The 18,198-nt window shown below is 39.0% G+C and overlaps 1 protein-coding gene across 2 annotated transcripts in view; it reads left to right on the forward strand.

Annotated features, from left to right (window-relative positions):
- spryd3 (SPRY domain containing 3) overlaps positions 1–18,198 on the forward strand; it is a 58,969-nt gene that overhangs the window by 3,301 nt on the left and 37,470 nt on the right. Inside the window, exons 1-4 of one of the 2 annotated variants that reach the window (XM_022677054.2) lie at positions 4,457–4,616; positions 7,348–7,475; positions 9,282–9,357; positions 17,434–17,558. In XM_022677054.2, the coding sequence (XP_022532775.1) occupies positions 7,348–7,475; positions 9,282–9,357; positions 17,434–17,558 (329 nt within the window). In that variant the 5' untranslated portion in view covers positions 4,457–4,616. Of the gene's footprint in view, positions 1–4,456; positions 4,617–7,347; positions 7,476–9,281; positions 9,358–17,433; positions 17,559–18,198 lie in introns of those variants that run through there. The other variant, XM_022677055.2, reaches the window with a different exon arrangement.

The following is an 18,198-nucleotide window of genomic DNA, read 5'->3' on the forward strand; positions in this document are numbered from 1 at the left end:
AAGTTTTGTCTGTTGTTTATCCACTCCTGTGTTGCTTTGGCCTTGTGCTTGGGATCTTAGTCTTACTGAAAGGTAAGTTTTCTCAGCTGTAGGTTTTTAGCACACTGACTACAGGCCTTGTTCCATATTACTAATGACAACTAATGATCAAAATGCCTGGTAAAGACAAAATGCATACAGTACACTTCCCTATACTGCAGGTTTTACGTGCGAAAGGAGAAGTGGTTTTCAAAATGAACACACCATTCAGCCTACGTAATAAACCACAAACAAACTGTACCGATACCTTTTGGGGAGGTGGTTTCAGTTCAGCTTGCTTTGGGGGCCATTTAGCTGATGCGTTCCCATATGCAAAAGAAAACTTGATTCAGGAGTCTACTTAAGACACTGAAACGGTCCAAGTTTAAAGTGTATGAGTTTTGATTTTAAGAGCTGCTATAATACCTTAAGTATTAGCAAACTTAATTTTCCATGTGGGGCAACAGAGGGAGCTCTTCACGCTGCAGATCTCATGTGATATTCTTTAACCATAATGGAAGCAGAGTGCATATATCTACGCAGATGGGCGTGGTGGTCTAAAAGTGTTCGGGTAGTGTTCAGGTAAATTTCTGGCGTATTGCTATCTTTGAGGTGGAAAACACAGGTGCTCCACTGAATTATTATAAACACACACAAAAGTCATCACTGAGACATCCATACCTATCTTAGCTGCACAAGTGTGAACATTGACTCGCTGCAAACCCAACTTTTACATTATTGATCAATGAACAGAACACCTTCACAGCGAGAATGAGTAGGCCAGTTTCCTCTGCTGAGAAGTGTAGAAGCACTGCGCTGTTAAAATAGCAATGCACCAAAGTCGGAGCACACCTGGCTCTTGAAGGGTACTTTTCCCATCGTTACGATAGCAGAGACACGCTGACACGCCCTAAATCAAGCTGTAAGGTGCGCAGTTTACAGCTGGCCTAACTTAATGTGACCATAAGACCATAAGTTTGGTGTTTGGTAGTAGAGTATTTCTCTTGATTACTTTACAGTTACAGTAATCTGTAATGGAATACATTTCTTAAATAAGTTAACAAAGCAATGTAATGAAAATGATAATGAAATAACGTCATATTTCCATGTGTGAGAGGGATTGCAGGCAGCCGATAAGACTTTTGTCACCTGGAAGTTTAGGCTGGAGCAGGAAGGCATGGTCTTCTGGATAATTGTGGGCAGTGTTTTCCATGGAAGGAGCACAATTCGATTCATTCCAGCAGCTAATAATGCAATCCATCTCCCCGCTCAACCATTTCAGTCTGTTCTCCAGGGGGAGACTTTGTGACGTCTGCCTGCTTTTCCTTTAGCCTAAATACCTCGAGGCCTGGACCTCGCGTGGGATGTGCCGTGCTGTCGTCTATCACAATCAACTAAAACCAGTAAAGTTGTCATATTATGACCAGTGCTATTTATACCGTTCAGATGGCTGACTGCTACTTTGAAATGAACACGTCCGGGTTTGGAAACAGGTGGTTCTGTTTGAACACATGTTTTTCTTGTCTTGTAGAAGCCAAACTAAGGCCACAGGACTGAGGTCTTTTGAAACGGTGATGTTTATGATGGTGATGCTTTTAGTTCCCAAGCAGCCAGGAGGAGCCCTTTGAGCACCAACTTTTGTTTATTTGATTTTTGTCACGAATGAGCAGGATAGGGTTTTTTCTTTTTTTGGCGATATCAAAGATAAGATGGTATGAGCAGAAGCAAACAGGATTTAGATGTTTATCTCACTGTATTGACATGTGTGGTCTACTACAAAGACAAAGACAGAGACACAGACAGGTCTTGGCCTTGGCCTTGACTTGGCTGCTGCTCTGTTTGATTGAGCCCTAAGCTGGAATGGAGCTTTCGGTTAAACAGCTGAGTCAAAACTTCCTTGAATTCTGTCTGGAAAAGCCACCAGGCACTCACTCTCCTCTCAAAACATACTCCGGCTGCCCATATTATTAAATCTGATCAATCTTGATAAAGCGACCAAAAATCACCTGCCGTCTTGCATTTCCATCCAAGGCCTAGAACATTGAGACCCAGCCCTGTGCTCAATTTCCACATGTAGTGTGCACAGGAGAATGTTCCAAGAGACACGCCAGGCCAGTGGAGGCTAATGGGGGGTTCTGCTTTTCCAAACGAGTTCCAGCAGAACTTTTCCGCCTTTCCTCCCCTTCTTTAACTGTTGTAACAGTCAGTAAATCGCCTGGAAAATCAATACAATCACATTTAATGCGATACAAGTTTATATTGTGTCAATTCTAATAAAACAGAGGTATATTTATGTGCTTCAGGTCTATAGCAATCAGATAAATGTGTCCATAAGAACTTCTAAAAAAAACATAAACTTTTCTAAAATTACCCTGACATACCAAAAGCTATGGGAGTCATGGCAGTAAGTAGATTTAGTATGTAGAGTTTAAAGAGTGATCTTTTTGGGGACAGCTTGGGAATGCTCACACCTGTAAAATATGCAGGGCCGGTGTGTCTTATAACATTATGTCATAAAGTATAAAGTACTAGAGTAATATTACTTGATAATTATGTCATTAATAGTGTAGCAAGGGTTCTTTAAGGATTGAATGGTGTCTTTAAATTATTCAATTGATTCATTTGATTGGCTCCAAAATCTGGTTTATGCAAAACTGAATAGACAACTTCCTCCAATATGCTACAGTAAAATCACTTATATATTTGATGATTAATAGTATGGAATGTGATCTTCAAGGATTTGATGGTTGATTTGCTGGGTTTATAGGGTATACTTCCCATTTCTCCAAACATGAATCTTTAATAAATAAGAAAATTATACAGTAATTCATTTAAAAGTAAACATGATTGGAAATCATCAGGGCTGCCGTATGATGATTTGATTTTCTTCTTTAATAAGACTTTAAATTGTGGTCTATTCCTAGTATAGTAGATGTAATGTATAGTAAGAGAAAGGTCTGTCTTTGGTGGTTAATAAATATGTTTTTAACCGTGAAAATGTGAAAGGGTTTTGCATCAGACCAGAAACCCATCACTACTGAGAATGGAAACTGGAAGATGGTTTGGACTAATGTTTCAACTGGAAAAAATATGGTTTTATAAGGTTAACACTGTCTCAGACAAGTAGGCGTCATAAAATCAGATATGTGGAATTTTAAATGCCTGCACAACTTAGCAAATGGAATGTCCCATCCATTTGGTACCCACTAACAGGACACTATAGGGACACCAACACAGCTGAATTAGTAAGGAAACCAAAACCACTGAATCAGTAGAAAATCATCGCCAATGATTCAGTAAAGACACCAGAACTGCAGAATTATTAGGAAAACCAGCACTGCTGAATCAGTAGGCACACCAAAACCAGTCTGGGAGAGTAGAGACCCAAATTCTTTTGAATTTGTAGAGAAACCCAGTACAGACTCTAACACCAGTGAATTAGTAGAGACACCAACACTGCTGAATCAGTATGGACATTAACACCATTAAATCAGTAGGAACATCAACAACAGTGATTCAGTAGACACATGGACACCATTAAATCAGTAGACACATCAACACCAGTGAATCAGCAGACACATAGGGACAGTAGGGACCACTGAATCTGTAGAGACATTAACACCATTGAATCAATGATTCAGTACGGACCACTGAAGGAAATCAATCTTTATTTTTACTCTGGAATAATAAACACATCAACACCAGTGAATCAGTAGAGACCACTGAATCAGTAGACACATCAACACCAATGAAGGAAGGGAAAGTGAATCAGGAGGGACACTAACACCAGATATTTAGCAGACACATTAACAGTACTTTGATTCATTGGTGTTTATGTGTCTACAGAATCACAGAATCAGAAGCACAAACACCACTGAATCATTAGACACATCAACACCAGAGATTCAGTAGGGACCACTTAATCAGTAGACACATCAACATCAGTGAATCAGTAAACACATGAACACCATTGAATTAGCATACTAATAAATCAATAGATACTACAACACCAGAGATTCAGTAGGGACCACTGAATATGTAGACACTAACACCATTAAATCAGTAGGGAATCAGTATACACATCAACACCAGTGATTCAGTAGGGAATCAGTAAATACATCAACATCACTGAATCAGTAAGGATCAGTGAATCAGTAGACACACCATCATTGATGATTCAGTAGGAAATCAGTAAAAACACATCGACACCACTGAATCAGTAGACATACTAACACCAGTAAATCAGTACAGACACAAACACCAGTGATTCAGTTGGAACCACTGAAATATTATGGGATGTCTCATGAGTTTGGTTTCTTTATTTACTCTGTCAGTAGTTGTGTGGGGGGGGGGGGGGGGGGTCTCGGTGACTCGGTGTAAATAGATCCCGCCTCAGTGAATCACTCGGCTCCTCTGATTGGTTCATTTCACTTCACTTTCGCTTCTATTGGCGCGTCCCATCAGCCGGCCTCTGATGTAAACAGGAAAAGTCCTACAGACTTTAGCCAAGTTTTCAGGTAGCTAGCTGATGGAGTCCCAGGCTAGGAGTAAACACAAGTGGCCTTAAATATCGCAGCTTCCTCCCTCCTGATGTGAAGGTAAGAACTTTACTGGAGAGGAGATTTATTACTCCTCAGCTGAGCGGCTCGTCCGCGCGGTTCTGCGGGATCTGCTGCTTCTCTCCGCGGCTTAGCTGCGCTAAATAACGCGCTGTAGCAGAAGCAGCGGGGGAGTTCAGGTTAGCTGGGCTAGCGTGTTTGTTTGTAGCCGTTAGCACTGGGCTAGCTTGCTTGTTGGTTCGGTTCTGTTCCGGCTGAATATTCTGCCACTAAATGTTGGTGTTTCTGAGTCTTTTAAACCAAAGCGGTTCTCTGAACAGTTTAGCTAAACAGAGCTACTGACGGGCTAGTCAGTGAGCTAGCTAGTTAGCTTAGCTTAGCCTGCTAGCTCCAGGGTTAGCCAGCGTCAGTAAACTTTAGGTAGTTAGAGTTCAGGTTGGAGTTTCGAAACTCCAGCTTGTTGTTATCTATAAATCATAGTTTAATATGGATACAACAATAATTCGTTCTTATCACGGTGTGTTTTCATTTTCTCCACACTATTTTACACTGTTTTTTTATTGACAACACGATATTAGCACAGCAATTAATCAATGTAACTTACTAGCAACTAGCATAGCATAGATTCTTTAAATGAAAGGTTTTATAGCTTTACAAGGCGAAAGGACAAAGACAAGGACGTCAAAAACATAGAATATAAAATATTATAAAGTCAAGCCAAGAGGATTCTTTAGTCAAGTCAAAAATCTTTTTCTGATGCCAAAGTCTCATGAGTATCCAAACTAGATTTAAATGGTTTCTAGTTGTTAATCACCTAAATAAACAGTATATTCTTAATTTTTTTTTCCGAATTAAAAGTTCATTCACATCAGTGAGTCAGTAGGAACCAAAGAATCAGCAGACATACCAGCTTCAGTGAATCAGTAGAGACATCAACACCAGTGTATCAGTAGGGTAACACCACCAGTGAATCAGTATAGACTGCAACACCACCAGTGAATCAGTAGAGACTGCAACACCACCAGTGAATCAGTAGAGACTGCAACACCACCAGTGAATCAGTAGAGACTGCAACACCACCAGTGAATCAGTAGAGACTGCAACACCACCAGTGAATCAGTAGAGACTGCAACACCACCAGTGAATCAGTAGAGACTGCAACACCACCAGTGAATCAGTAGAGACTGCAACACCACCAGTGAATCAGTAGAGACTGCAACACCACCAGTGAATCAGTAGAGACTGCAACACCACCAGTGAATCAGTAGAGACTGCAACACCACCAGTGAATCAGTAGAGACTGCAACACCACCAGTGAATCAGTAGAGACTGCAACACCACCAGTGAATCAGTAGAGACTGCAACACCACCAGTGAATCAGTAGAGACTGCAACACCACCAGTGAATCAGTAGAGACTGCAACACCACCAGTGAATCAGTAGAGACTGCAACACCACCAGTGAATCAGTAGAGACTGCAACACCACCAGTGAATCAGAAGGGAAAACACCTCCAGTGAATCAGAAGGGACCAAAGAATCAGTAGGGACATAAGCACCAGTGAATCAGTAGCGACGGCAACACCACCAGTGAATCAGTAAAGACATTACCAGTGAATCAGGGAGCTTTTATAATATTGCAGAAACTCTTTGTGGTTGAGTAGTTTACCTTCCCTTTTGAATAAATGGCTCACTAAAATGTTTGTAAAACAATGATCGAAGAATAGTAACTTCCTTTTGAAGCATATGTCCTTATTATTCCTAATAAAATGTGTAGTTGATTTATTCAGGTAATTGAAAGTTGAACATGTTGATTTTTACGTTGTAGTGTTTGAGTCAATGTGTCCTCAGGACAGTGTCTGAGGTTCAGAGAGTGACTCACATTTTTCTCAGTGTTTCCATACCTCTCGTAGGACGTCAGCTTATTTGTTGTTGGTTTGGTGCTGAAGTACATAACATTACACACCTTAGTTTACTCACTGCCTTATAAGTTTCATTTTAGCCTACATACAGTAAGTGTGTGGACACACCCTGCCCTCACGTCTTCAGCATTGTCAGTGTTGATTTTAGAGTTCTTTGGGGCAAATATTTTCAAGGTGGGCCATCCAACCAGCATTTGTCAATGTTTTTTTTATAAATAATTTGACAAACAACAACCAAAATACAACTAAAACAGTTAAATGTGTATATACAAACTAAAAAGTTACTGGTGCAGGAAGCTTAAATGATGACCCTGAAAAAGAGATAATGTAGTTATATAATAGTAACATGTTAATATTGTCAGTTTTAAAAAGCATTCTTATTGTAGGATTGGCGTTAATGATTCTTTAAAATTTTAAATTTTGTTTTCGTGCACAGCTTTCATTATTATGTTTACTATTTTAATTTTATCTGGTACGAAAAGTGTGAACATTTAAATTTGTATGTGTGTCTCAATTAAAGCAATTAAAGAGAAAGATTTGGCTGATTTTGGGCTGTTCTTGTACAGGAAGTACTGGAAATATCCAATAGGAGGTCATTTATATATCTTTTAAAACTAAAATATACATTTGGATGGATGATATGTCAGAAATATAGCTTTAGAGACATCGTATGATGTTTTCATAGTGATATTTTATAGTAAGCTTTGATAAGTAAGAACAGATGACGTGTGCTTCATGCAGTAATTAGAGTAGGAAACAGGCTGCAGTTTCTAAACATCTGTTTGCAAAGCAAGAATTCTTAATCTTGTGTCAATGTTTTTATTTCCACTGTTTTTTTGTTCTTTTCGAAGATGGACGACATCAATTTACACTACAGGTTCCTGAACTGGAGGCGGAGGATCAGAGAAATCAGAGAAGTGCGTGCTGTACGCTATCAGGAGCGCTACAAGCGCATGCTGAAGGATGGAGACACTCTGAGGTACGTCTGAAAGCTCACGAACCCTCTCACTTCTTCTGGATCGTTAAACAGTGAATACACACTTCTAATACATGGTTTTTGTTTGTTACAATATGATATAAATGTTCTTTTTACACCCTGATAAAAGCCACTTCATATTTAGTTCAAATGCCTATAGTTTTAAAAATCTGTGTCATTTTCACAATGTTCACATTACCAGGAAGAAGTGACTCAAATCTGATCTTTTGCTCAATGTGGCTCAGATCTGATTTTTTCACGGCTGTGTAAACGTGCCAAATCCGTTTTTTCCCCCCTTCAAATCAGATTTGAGTCACCTTCATATGTGGTCCTAAATCTGATACGTATCCGATCCACGGACATGCGACATAAATGTAAACGGTCAAATCTGAATTCATGCGCTTTTTTTGCGCTTTTACGCATTAGCATTAGCATAAGCATAAGCGCTAAGTGCTTCTCTTCTCTCGTACCCACACTGCATCTCTTGGTGCAGCTGTGCAGATATAGCTGCAAAAAAACAGCAAAAGCAAACCCCCTGTCCTTTTTTCTGCACCTCCTGGACCTGAGCATGAACTTCAGAGCAGCTGTTTACTCTCCACTCCAGCAAAAGATGCTCCACATATGAGCTGCTAACTCATCCATTTCCCTTTATAAAGCTACGAGTCTCTCGTCTCTCTAATATGAGTTTTTTTGTTGGTGGTGAAGAAGGAGACGTTTATACAGGTATCAATGTGCAGCATGTGAGACGGAGTTTCAGGGACAGATTCGTTCACACAGATTACACACAGATACAGATCCCTTATATTGAGAAATGTGTCTTGTAATGTGAACGTAGCCTTTGTGTGCATTGTTTGTAAATGTCACAGCGCAGGGCTTCTGTTTCTGAGGAAAAGCTGGGGATTGTCAGTGAGGTGTGCGTGCTTTAGAGCCGTCAGCTTCCACCAAAAACGCAAACAAGGCCCAGTCTCTCAGCCTCACTGATTGAAACAATTATAATCTGAGGGAACGTTATGGACTGCTTTTTTTTGCAGTTTTCCGGTCAGCAGAAGATGAAAGGCACGTCTGACGCATCGGAAAAAACATCAGTCTTTGTGCAATATGGTGTTAGAATTCCACTAAACATTAAATGCTCTGTGTGTTTTTGCATATTTCTGATATTTGAGTCCTTTGAGGATTCGGTATTACTGTCGTTCTGTTCTTCATATGACCTGAATGACCTTCATCCCTGCTAAAATTCCTTTAAGTGCACATGCACGACTCTTTTTATATACTTTTATTTCTGTTTATAAATAAATAAGGGTCAAATAAAGTTAAAGTAGATACAGGATTAACAAGCAAATAATCTGTTGCATCCATACTGCTGCATGCACTTTTTTTTGTACTTGTAGATACTGTGAGCAATTAATATTTTAAGCGATCAGATTATGTAATAGTGTAGTTATTAGTGTACAGTAGTGCAACAGTTATTTATCTTTTATTTATTATTATTATTATTAGTTTTCTGTGTTTTTTTTTTTTTTTTTTTTTTTACATCTTTTCTGATTTTTTTTTACATTTTTAGAAATCTCAGCATTGAAATGGAACATTTGAAATTGGATCAAAAGACAAAGAAAATAAAAAAAGTAGAATACATATAAAAGTAGAAAATAGCTTTACCAGTTGCTACCTGCCTGTGTCAAACCTAATCATTTGTTTAATAGTTTTAAGCAAATATTGGACTGCTGATTTGATTCTGATCTGGTATCATTATGCATTATCCACAGTAGGCTTTATAATAAGAGTTAAATGGATCTCTGTTCTCTCCTGCAGTTATCAGGGGAACTCTGATGAAGTTGGCTGCTATGTGGCTTCACGGCCCTTATCAAAGGGAAACTGCTATTTCGAGGTAAGTTTAACAGCAGCGTTGAGTGTAAATGTTACATTAGTGGGTTATGGGTTTGGTTTTTACAACCCATGTGTGGAAATTTTAAAGAGGGAGCCACGAGAGGTAGCAGAAAAACTACTCACACTCTTAACTTCTAATGCCAGGTACATACTGCACAATTTTAGCCTAGTTTTTCAGTTTCCAAAAGATTGTAGACAAAAAAAAGTGTGCGAAGGGAAATCAGGGATTGCTCAGTCGTATGGGTGAAGCCTTCGCAGAGTGATCGCATGCTCAATATCTGATTCAGTCGGCGACTGGGAGTCAAGAGAAGCGGCTAACTACATCCAATGGGATCACGTAGTAAAAAAAGAGAGTCCAAAACACATACAATACGGATGGATAGATGGATGGATTAGCATCTGTGCTATTATACTTGAAAATAGACAATATATATCTTACATGCCTGCTTTCCTAGTCTTTCAGCCACTGGCGGGCTCCAGCTCATTCTTAAAGACAAGTCTCTTTTAATGAAAACCAGATCTTCTCTTTAGACAGCAAAGCAAACAGGATATTTCCATATTTCTATATATACATTTTAAATTAAGTTAAATTAAAGCTTCGCAAACAAAATAAAAAAGTCAATATTTTATCACATGCTTTTCTGTTTATACTGAAAATTGTCTGCGTTATAGAGATCTTACTAGTTTAGGCTTCATATAAAGCATCAGGCTAGATAGTATTAAGAAACAAAAAAAATTCAGTCCAGAAGATTTTTATTAGAACATTACTAAGCAAACATTTGATTTAAAAAAAGTCTTTAAATGTTTAAATACTTTTAATATTTGCTTTTTATATTAAGGCATCTCTCCTGAAAAATGAAAAAAAAATATATATATCTTTTATGCGTAATAGGCATATAATGGTGCATCATACAATCAAAAATTGGTGATATAGGAATTATGCTGTATCAACTGCAGTTAAGGAATATACTGTGATATATTTTTGTAAATCAAATTTTAAATACAGATTAAATTTCATGTTCTATTAATCCAGTGCTTATATGACAAAAACAAATAAGTAGAGGAAGAGAAATAGAGGAGAGGAAGACTTAATGGGTTTGTCCAGTCAGACGTATCAGTTGTGAACGCCTATCTTGTTGGGAAAGTTAGAAAGCTGTCTCTCTGAGGTCAGTGGAGAAAGACTGGAACAGTAGTCTGTCTTCCCAGGAGTGAACGCCCTCCTAAAATCTCTCCAAGACCAAGGCGTAAAATCATCCAGGAAGTGAGAAAGAACCCAAGAACAATATCTACAGAACTTCAGGCCTCTCTTTTCTCAGCTGAGGTCAGCGCTCCTGACTCAGAAAAACCATCAGAAAAACTCTGGGAAAGACCATGGGATCCATGGTGAAATAGCAGGTCGGAAACCATTGCTACTAAAAGAATATAACGCTGTGTTTACTTTACAAGCCTCGTTAATGAAGAATTTTGAGTGTTTAAATTAAAAATGCAAGTGACTGTAATCTGTAATCTATCTGTCTGTAATATCAGCAAATCCGTCCGTGAATCTGCACTTTTATTGCCTTGTTTACATTAGGGCTGCAACGATTAGTCGATATAATCGACAATGCCGATTATAAAAATTTGTTGACTCCAAATGGTAGTTATCGATAAATCGTTAATTTGTAATGCTACACAAAGAACTGGGGAAACTCTCTCAACTTGGCCTACATCTCCAAACATGCCCAAACACAACAGATTACACATTTCCTCACTTAATATCAGCAATTTCTACACATTTTCCAAGGACAATATTTTGGGTATTACTGGGTATTAAAATCTCAAACCACAGAAAGGCAGATTGGAGGCCATGGCGAATTAATCACTGACTAATCGACTAATCGGAAAAATAATCGCCAGATTAGTTGAATACTAAACAGCTACTGTAAAACAGAACAGATTTTATTGAATTTGTGAGAAAATAATAAAAAATTTACTATAAAGGGTAAATATATTTATTAAACTCCAATTATAGACATTTTTAAATTCAGTTCTTAAATTCTGTCTGTATCTTCAGCTTCAGATTATCAGTAATTAACAGTAATTCAGTGCCTTAACTGCCTAAAACCTGTTTACTGTAGAAAAATGGAAATACACATGTACATTTTTTTTGTTAATTTAATCAATATATTGAAAGTTTAGTAGCATCAGTACTCAATAATTCAAATACCCCAATAACTCAAAGACAGGGGTAAAAAATTAAATTGTCTTGTCAGCAAATTCAGGTTATTATTTTTATTAAGAGGTCTTTTTTTTTGGAGGTAAATGGTAGGTAATGATGCATACAGTTGTTGACTGTTCTTGAAGGACTGACTGTACTGTTGATATACCATCCAAACATCCGAGCCTGTAAATCAGCCAGGGTCTTTTTTTTTTCTGTGATTCTCCAGAACGTGTATTACGTTTCTTGAGTAGATGCAGGGGCACAAGCCTTACCTGTCCTGAAACATCAGCCAAAATACACTTCAGGAAAAAAGAGGATCCAGGTGATTTAATACGGGAAAGCCTGCCAGGTCTGGGCTGTAAATTAGCTTTTGGGAGAGGGCATGCAGCGTGTGATTTATGGAGCTTGGCTGAGGCCGTCTGGATGAGAGGCAGCTTCTGCTGGGCTGCGGGCTGCTGGCAGCTCGGCCCGGTTTGATGGACTTCCTCTCCTGGGAATTGGAGCTGGAAAATAACACCCCGTCCATTATCCTGCTGCGCTGCACATGCATGCAGCCCTGCGCTCGGCACCGCGCAATTCAGCGCAGCTCCCTGATCAGGAGCTCCGACTCCTGCAACCGGCTCCATATCTGACAATGTTAGGGTGAGGGATCCAACCTTAAAAGGTAAAAATCAGAATAGGATCATTATACAGGGTTTATACAGTCATTGAATTTGAAAATAGCATTTTCCAGGCCTGGATAAGTTTTTGGAAACATAAAAATACTCAAAGTTTTGGAAAACGCATAGAAATTTGGTCTACTTTCGAAGAAGAAAACATATTTTGAGCTACAAATACATCAGCTGGATTCTCAGGATCTGACGTACATTTTATTATTAAAGATTGTGTGTTTAAACAGTTTATCTGATTTATTTTAGACCTACTAAAAGTTGATTTAGTTGGTTTTTATTGTCCATGTCTGCACTGATGTTTTATGATCATGATAATTTGCCTTAAAGTCATGGAAATATAATGGAAATTTATTGGTTAAAAATTACATCAAAAAACATCAGGCCATGCTTAAGTCATGGTGCAAATCAAATATTAGTTTCAGAGAAAAAAACAGAGGTAAAAACAACTTTTGCCTGAGGGCATCTCAGATTTAGACCGTAAAAGTAGGATGCATTTTTTTGCCAAGTACAGAAGTTAATAAATTTAAGAATTTAATCAAATTTAATATTAAATGCTTTAAAGAAAAGGGAACTATCAAAATCTACTTTTCATAACACTTGTTCATGCCATGATTCATACCACTTCCACAAACATAAGAGATTTCTGAGGGCCTTAGAAAAGAGTTACTGATGCTCATCAGGTTGGAAAAAGGGTACAAAACCATCTCTAAAGTGGAGTTTAGACTCCACCAACCCACAGATTACAGTGTGTGTTGACCAGCAAAAATTACTCCAAGAGGTCACAAAGAACCACAGGGTAACTTCTAAGCAACTGAAGGCCTTGCTTACATTGGCTAATGTTAAAGTTCATGAGTCCACCATCAGAAGAAGTCTGAACAAATATAGTGTGAGTGGTATGATTGCAAGAAGAAAGCTTCAATCTCAATTTTTCAATTTATAAAATGAAATTTAAACAATCGTAATAAATCGTAAACCTTGCTTACAGTATTGTAATATAGGCGATATGTTTAATTATGGGTCCTGTATTGAGCCCTAGTTTGGGTTTTTGCTTTATATTTTGTAGGTTGCCAATCAAGCAAAAATGCCCCTTGCAGGCAGTGTAATTATCCTCCTAATTGTTCAGAGATGCTGCATCAATTCATTAATTTTCATTCATTTTCATCATTGGATTATGGATATGCGATATTCACACTATAGCTAGCGATGGCTTCCGCTATTTTAATTGATGTTGCATTAGTACAACAGCAGTGCAGGAGGCAGTCGGAGGAGGTGGGATGGGGTGATCTGACGAATGCCTTCATGCGAAAGTGTCCACAGGCTTCTAATGAGGGTTCTCCGGTCCTCACCAGCGGGTTTGACATTTTCAGCCATCATCTGAAGAGCGTGATCGATTCTTCTGGGTGATGTGGAGCGTCCGATTGTGACGCACGTTTCGGAGAGAATCCCGCGGATCACGGGAGTCTGGGAGCGTTATTCTCTCTTTTTTTTTTTTTCCGTAAAGGTCAAGTTCCTGTTCGGAATATGCGTCAGTGGCGCGCTCATGTTTCCTCGTTACACTTTCACAGGGGTTTCATTTCACCTCCTTTGGCCCCTGAGCAGCAGCCCACTTGCCCACTCGCCCACCCGCTCACCCAGCACACATGCACATATGCTGCTGCTGCTGAACTTTTTTCATTTTTCGCCTCCTTTCCATGTTTCAACAACCTCGTTGACTCCTCGGGAAATATATATAAAAAAAAAAAAAAGAATTAGAAAAGAAAATAAGAAGTGGAACACCCTCTCTGATCTGAAGTCTGATTTTTTTTTATATATATATTTTTTTGTGTACAGGGAGTTCGCGTGTGCATGTGTGAATCAATTCTGTTCTTAGAAAAGTGGAAATTTTCTCTATTAGTCTAAGTGTTTGTTTGCTCTGGAAGGGTCTGGTGGAATTCTGTAGCGGCCGAGTTCACGGCAGGGTTCTGTTTTGAGGGATGGCGTGTCTTCGAAGTTCGCCGCACATTAAATTCACAGTGTGACACTTGTAGAGCAAATGACGAACATTAATATTTAGGAAATGCTCTTAGGATTTACAATTGCTTCATAAAGCTTGGAGAGCAAATCCTCGAAAGAGTCAACAAGCGAGACTTTGGAGACGGGAGTGAGGGGTGGGCTTGGCCCTTCAACTTGCAGGAACCTGAGGAGGCTCTCTCTTTTTCTCTCTTTTTCTCTCTTTTTCTCTCTCTCTGTTTCTCTCTCTCTCCCGGGCTATGAATAAGCTTTGGCTCGGAGAGCTTTGTTTAGTTTGTAGAGCAGAAAGAAGTGGAGAGCCAACAGCTGTATAGCAGCCACCCAAACATTAAACCACCACCACGTGGCACAGGATCTAACCTGGTTCCCTACTGTGGCCGAGGTTCCTCAAAAGCGCTGGATTTCAGGTCGTCCTGACCTGCGTGAAGAACATTATATAAGTGGCATGGGAGGATGTAACTCATTAGTATAAAAAAGCGTAGGAAAAGAAGAGGTAAACGAGTGCAGAGGGGATAGTTCCACCACAGTCATCCAAATCCAAAGTTTTTTGTGGCTGTATCTCGCGTCAAATGACAGTGAAAAGTGCAGAAGCCCCTTGATTTTACCTTCTAATGGTAGTAAAGGCTTGTTGGCTAGAGCACAGGGTTGTTGAAGAGAAGGTTGTGGGGTTGATATCCAAATCCATATTCATATTTACCACTTTTTGGCCCTTAACCTTTAGAGTTATTTTTATCATGGCTGACTTACTCATGGCATATCTCTTCTTGGTAACGTGAAGTTCTAGTGCACAGAGATCAGTTTTGTTATACCCAACTGATCGTCTAAAGGTTGTGGGATTGATCTCATTGGGTGCTTTCCACTGGCATGGTGCTGGTTCTGGTGCCCACGTCTTAAAAGATTCTATTCTTTTACACCACAAAATCACATCTTGCTGGTTTGGAACCAGTGAACCTTTGATGCACATGCCCAAAAGGCATTCAAATTGTCCCTCTGACTTCTGTTTCTGATTTTTTTTAAAACTTCCCTGCATTCACATATGTAGTGAGTAACTCCTTAAAGCAATAAAAAAAAAAAAGGTTTACAGGAACTGGAACCGGCTCCGGCATCAGAACTTTGCTGGTGGAAAAGAGGTTCCTGTTCACTAATCTGCCACTTTTGGACCTTTTAAGCAAGGCTCTTAAAGGAAATTCAATTTTTTTGGGGTGTGAAATTGATTTTGTTGTAGTTTGTTGTGATAAAGAGTGCTAACCTTTGTGGAATAGCTCACCTCCTCTCTCCTGCAGCTTTCTGAGATCCAGCAATATTTTACAGTTTGTCAAAACATGCTTTAGAATGGATATGGGGCATATTTTGCTCCTGCAGATAAATTGCTTTTTTCACCATTATTCAGGCTCAAAGTAGCTCCAAAATTCATTGATAGAATCCAAAGAGCCTTGACACATAAAACAAGGCTTTAATAACTTTAAGTCCAAAGCTATTTACATCCCATAGTGTAGGTAAATCTCTGAGCACCGCCATGTTAAAGTAAATTCATGATCATTACAGTGACAAGCACTTTTGGTATACCCAACAGGTCACCACAAGATTGTGGGATTGGTCTTCCTCTTCACTAATCTGCCTTTTTAAGCCCTTGAGCAAAGTCCTTAACCTTCAGGGTCAGTGTGGCCTGGCTGACTGCGCACTCTAACCTCAACTTTCCTAACTGGATCTATGTTTTTAATCAGTAAGCCCAGAGTTAAGGTCAGGGAGAAATACTGATGTTAATGTAGTGTAGTTAATAAGGAGAAGCAGTTACTGAGTATAACTTTATTATTTGTTAGTTCTTCAGCCTTGGCCAAATATACCGGTACATGATGGAGAGGAGTGTTCTTTACTGACGCAGCTTCTGAGCAAATTCAGGTCTAATTGGGGTCATAGATTTATTGTAGAATAGATTTTAATGATGTGTTAAAAGCTGGTTTTCAGAGTTTCAGTGAAGGAGTTTCCTTCCAGCTTTTATCTGTTTTGAACATTATCATAAAGCCAAGTTATATTGACTATTATAGCAGAAAAGGGGAAAAATAGGGAAAATGTCTATAGGGTCAATAGTAATAGTACATTCCATTTCACCCTTGTGTTGTAAACATGTAAAGATCCTACCATGCAAATTCTACGTAGTAGGGCATGATTGGGCATATAGCCTGTTGAGATTTTGCATACAGGCAGTAGCTGGGAGGTCACGGTTAATAGCAGGTTTACTTGCCATGACTCCTTCCTTCTGACTCAGTTGAGCTTCGTTAGGACCACAGGTCTATTATTCCTAGCAACCTTTTTACACAGCCGCTGGCACTTTATAACATTCCCCTCCCACCCACCTGCCTGTTGTGTTAAAATCACTGTAGTAATAATATTGCTTAATAAAGGAGATATATTTAATTTATACCTCTTTTTGAAAAAGTTAGAATAGGTCTATAGGCTGTACAAAACATGTTTAAGAAGTCCTTTGTACAAAATCACTCTCATATATAAAGAAATCTCACCAGCTCTATTCTTATCAGTTCCAGTCTCTTTTTTTTTTAAGAATGAGCCATTTAAGGGCTCTGTCACTTTTATGCAAATTAAATGTGTGAAGTAAAGTGAAGGGACTGGCGGTGTTGGCGGCTCAAAGTAACTGAGCTCCTTAATCTGCCTGACTTGCCATGTACAGTAGGTATAGATCCCTCCCTCAAACAAAGTCTGCTGGCTAATCCTGCTGTGTACTGTCTGAGATTCTCAACCAGCAGACCAAAATGGCAAAGTAGGCAGGGCTCTGATGTGGGGGTGAATGGGTGAGTGGGTGGAATCAGGGTGGTTCTATGCAGGTTCCCTTATTGTGACATCACAATAAGGGAGGAGCCAAGCAGCTCATAGAAGCAAATGATTCCTGACACCAAAATGTTTCAGCTGAATTAAAGAAAATGGATGGATATTTTTGGTGTTTAAAGTGTTTTATAGTTTATAGGGCAGTGGAGACCCAAGTGGAAATAGAAAAGCATACAAAAAAAAGGTTTCAAATCACTGTAATTTGCTAATCTCAATTTAGTGGGGTGCTAAAATCACTCGGGCTAGTTTTGATAAAGGTTAATATCAATACAGAATCAGACAGATTATTGTGAGTTTACCAAAAGAATCTTGGAACCTATAAAACTAAAATATATTGTATTTTCTGGACCTGCAGGTGACCATAATGGACACGGGTGTCAGGGGGACGATTGCTGTGGGCCTGGTGCCTCAGTACTACAAGCTGGACCATCAGCCTGGCTGGCTGCCCCACTCTATAGCTTACCATGCTGATGACGGCAAGTAAGTAAGAAATATGTACCCTTTTTTTGTGTTAGTTTTTTTTTTTTTTGCTAAAAATAATATGGAGCAAATGGATAGTAAGCAGTGTATGTTATCCCAACCTCGTTTTCGGTTCCTGTTGAGACGTCAGCAAGAAATGATGCATTAAGGTGTGTATTTGCTATTGTAACGGCGGGAAAAGTACTCCTTCCCCGGAGTGTCAAACTAAAAAAAAAAGAAATCATAAAGGGACAAACACATTTTCACACCCCTATATACTCACAATTGTCAATGCTATTTAAACATTGCAGGTGGATGGTGTGAAAGACTTTTGTGGGGTGTAAGATTGCAATGAGCATTTTCATTCACCTTGCGCAGCTCTGGGGGAAAAAATGAGACCACTAAAATGATGAGTTTCTTTGATTTTACCAAATTGAAAACCTCTGGAATATAATCAAGAGGAAGATGGATGATCACAAACCATCAAACCACCAAACTGAACTGCTTGAATTTTTGCACCAGGAGTAAAGCAGCATAAAGTTATCCAAAAGCAGTGTGTAAGACTGGTGGAGGAAGAGAACATGATGCCAAGATGCATGAAAAAAAAACTGATTTTAAATCCCAGGGTTATTCTACCAAATATTGAAGCATCTTTTTTTTT

This window comes from Astyanax mexicanus, chromosome 13 (assembly GCF_023375975.1).
Source record: "Astyanax mexicanus isolate ESR-SI-001 chromosome 13, AstMex3_surface, whole genome shotgun sequence".
NCBI classification, from domain to species: Eukaryota; Metazoa; Chordata; class Actinopteri; order Characiformes; family Acestrorhamphidae; genus Astyanax; species Astyanax mexicanus.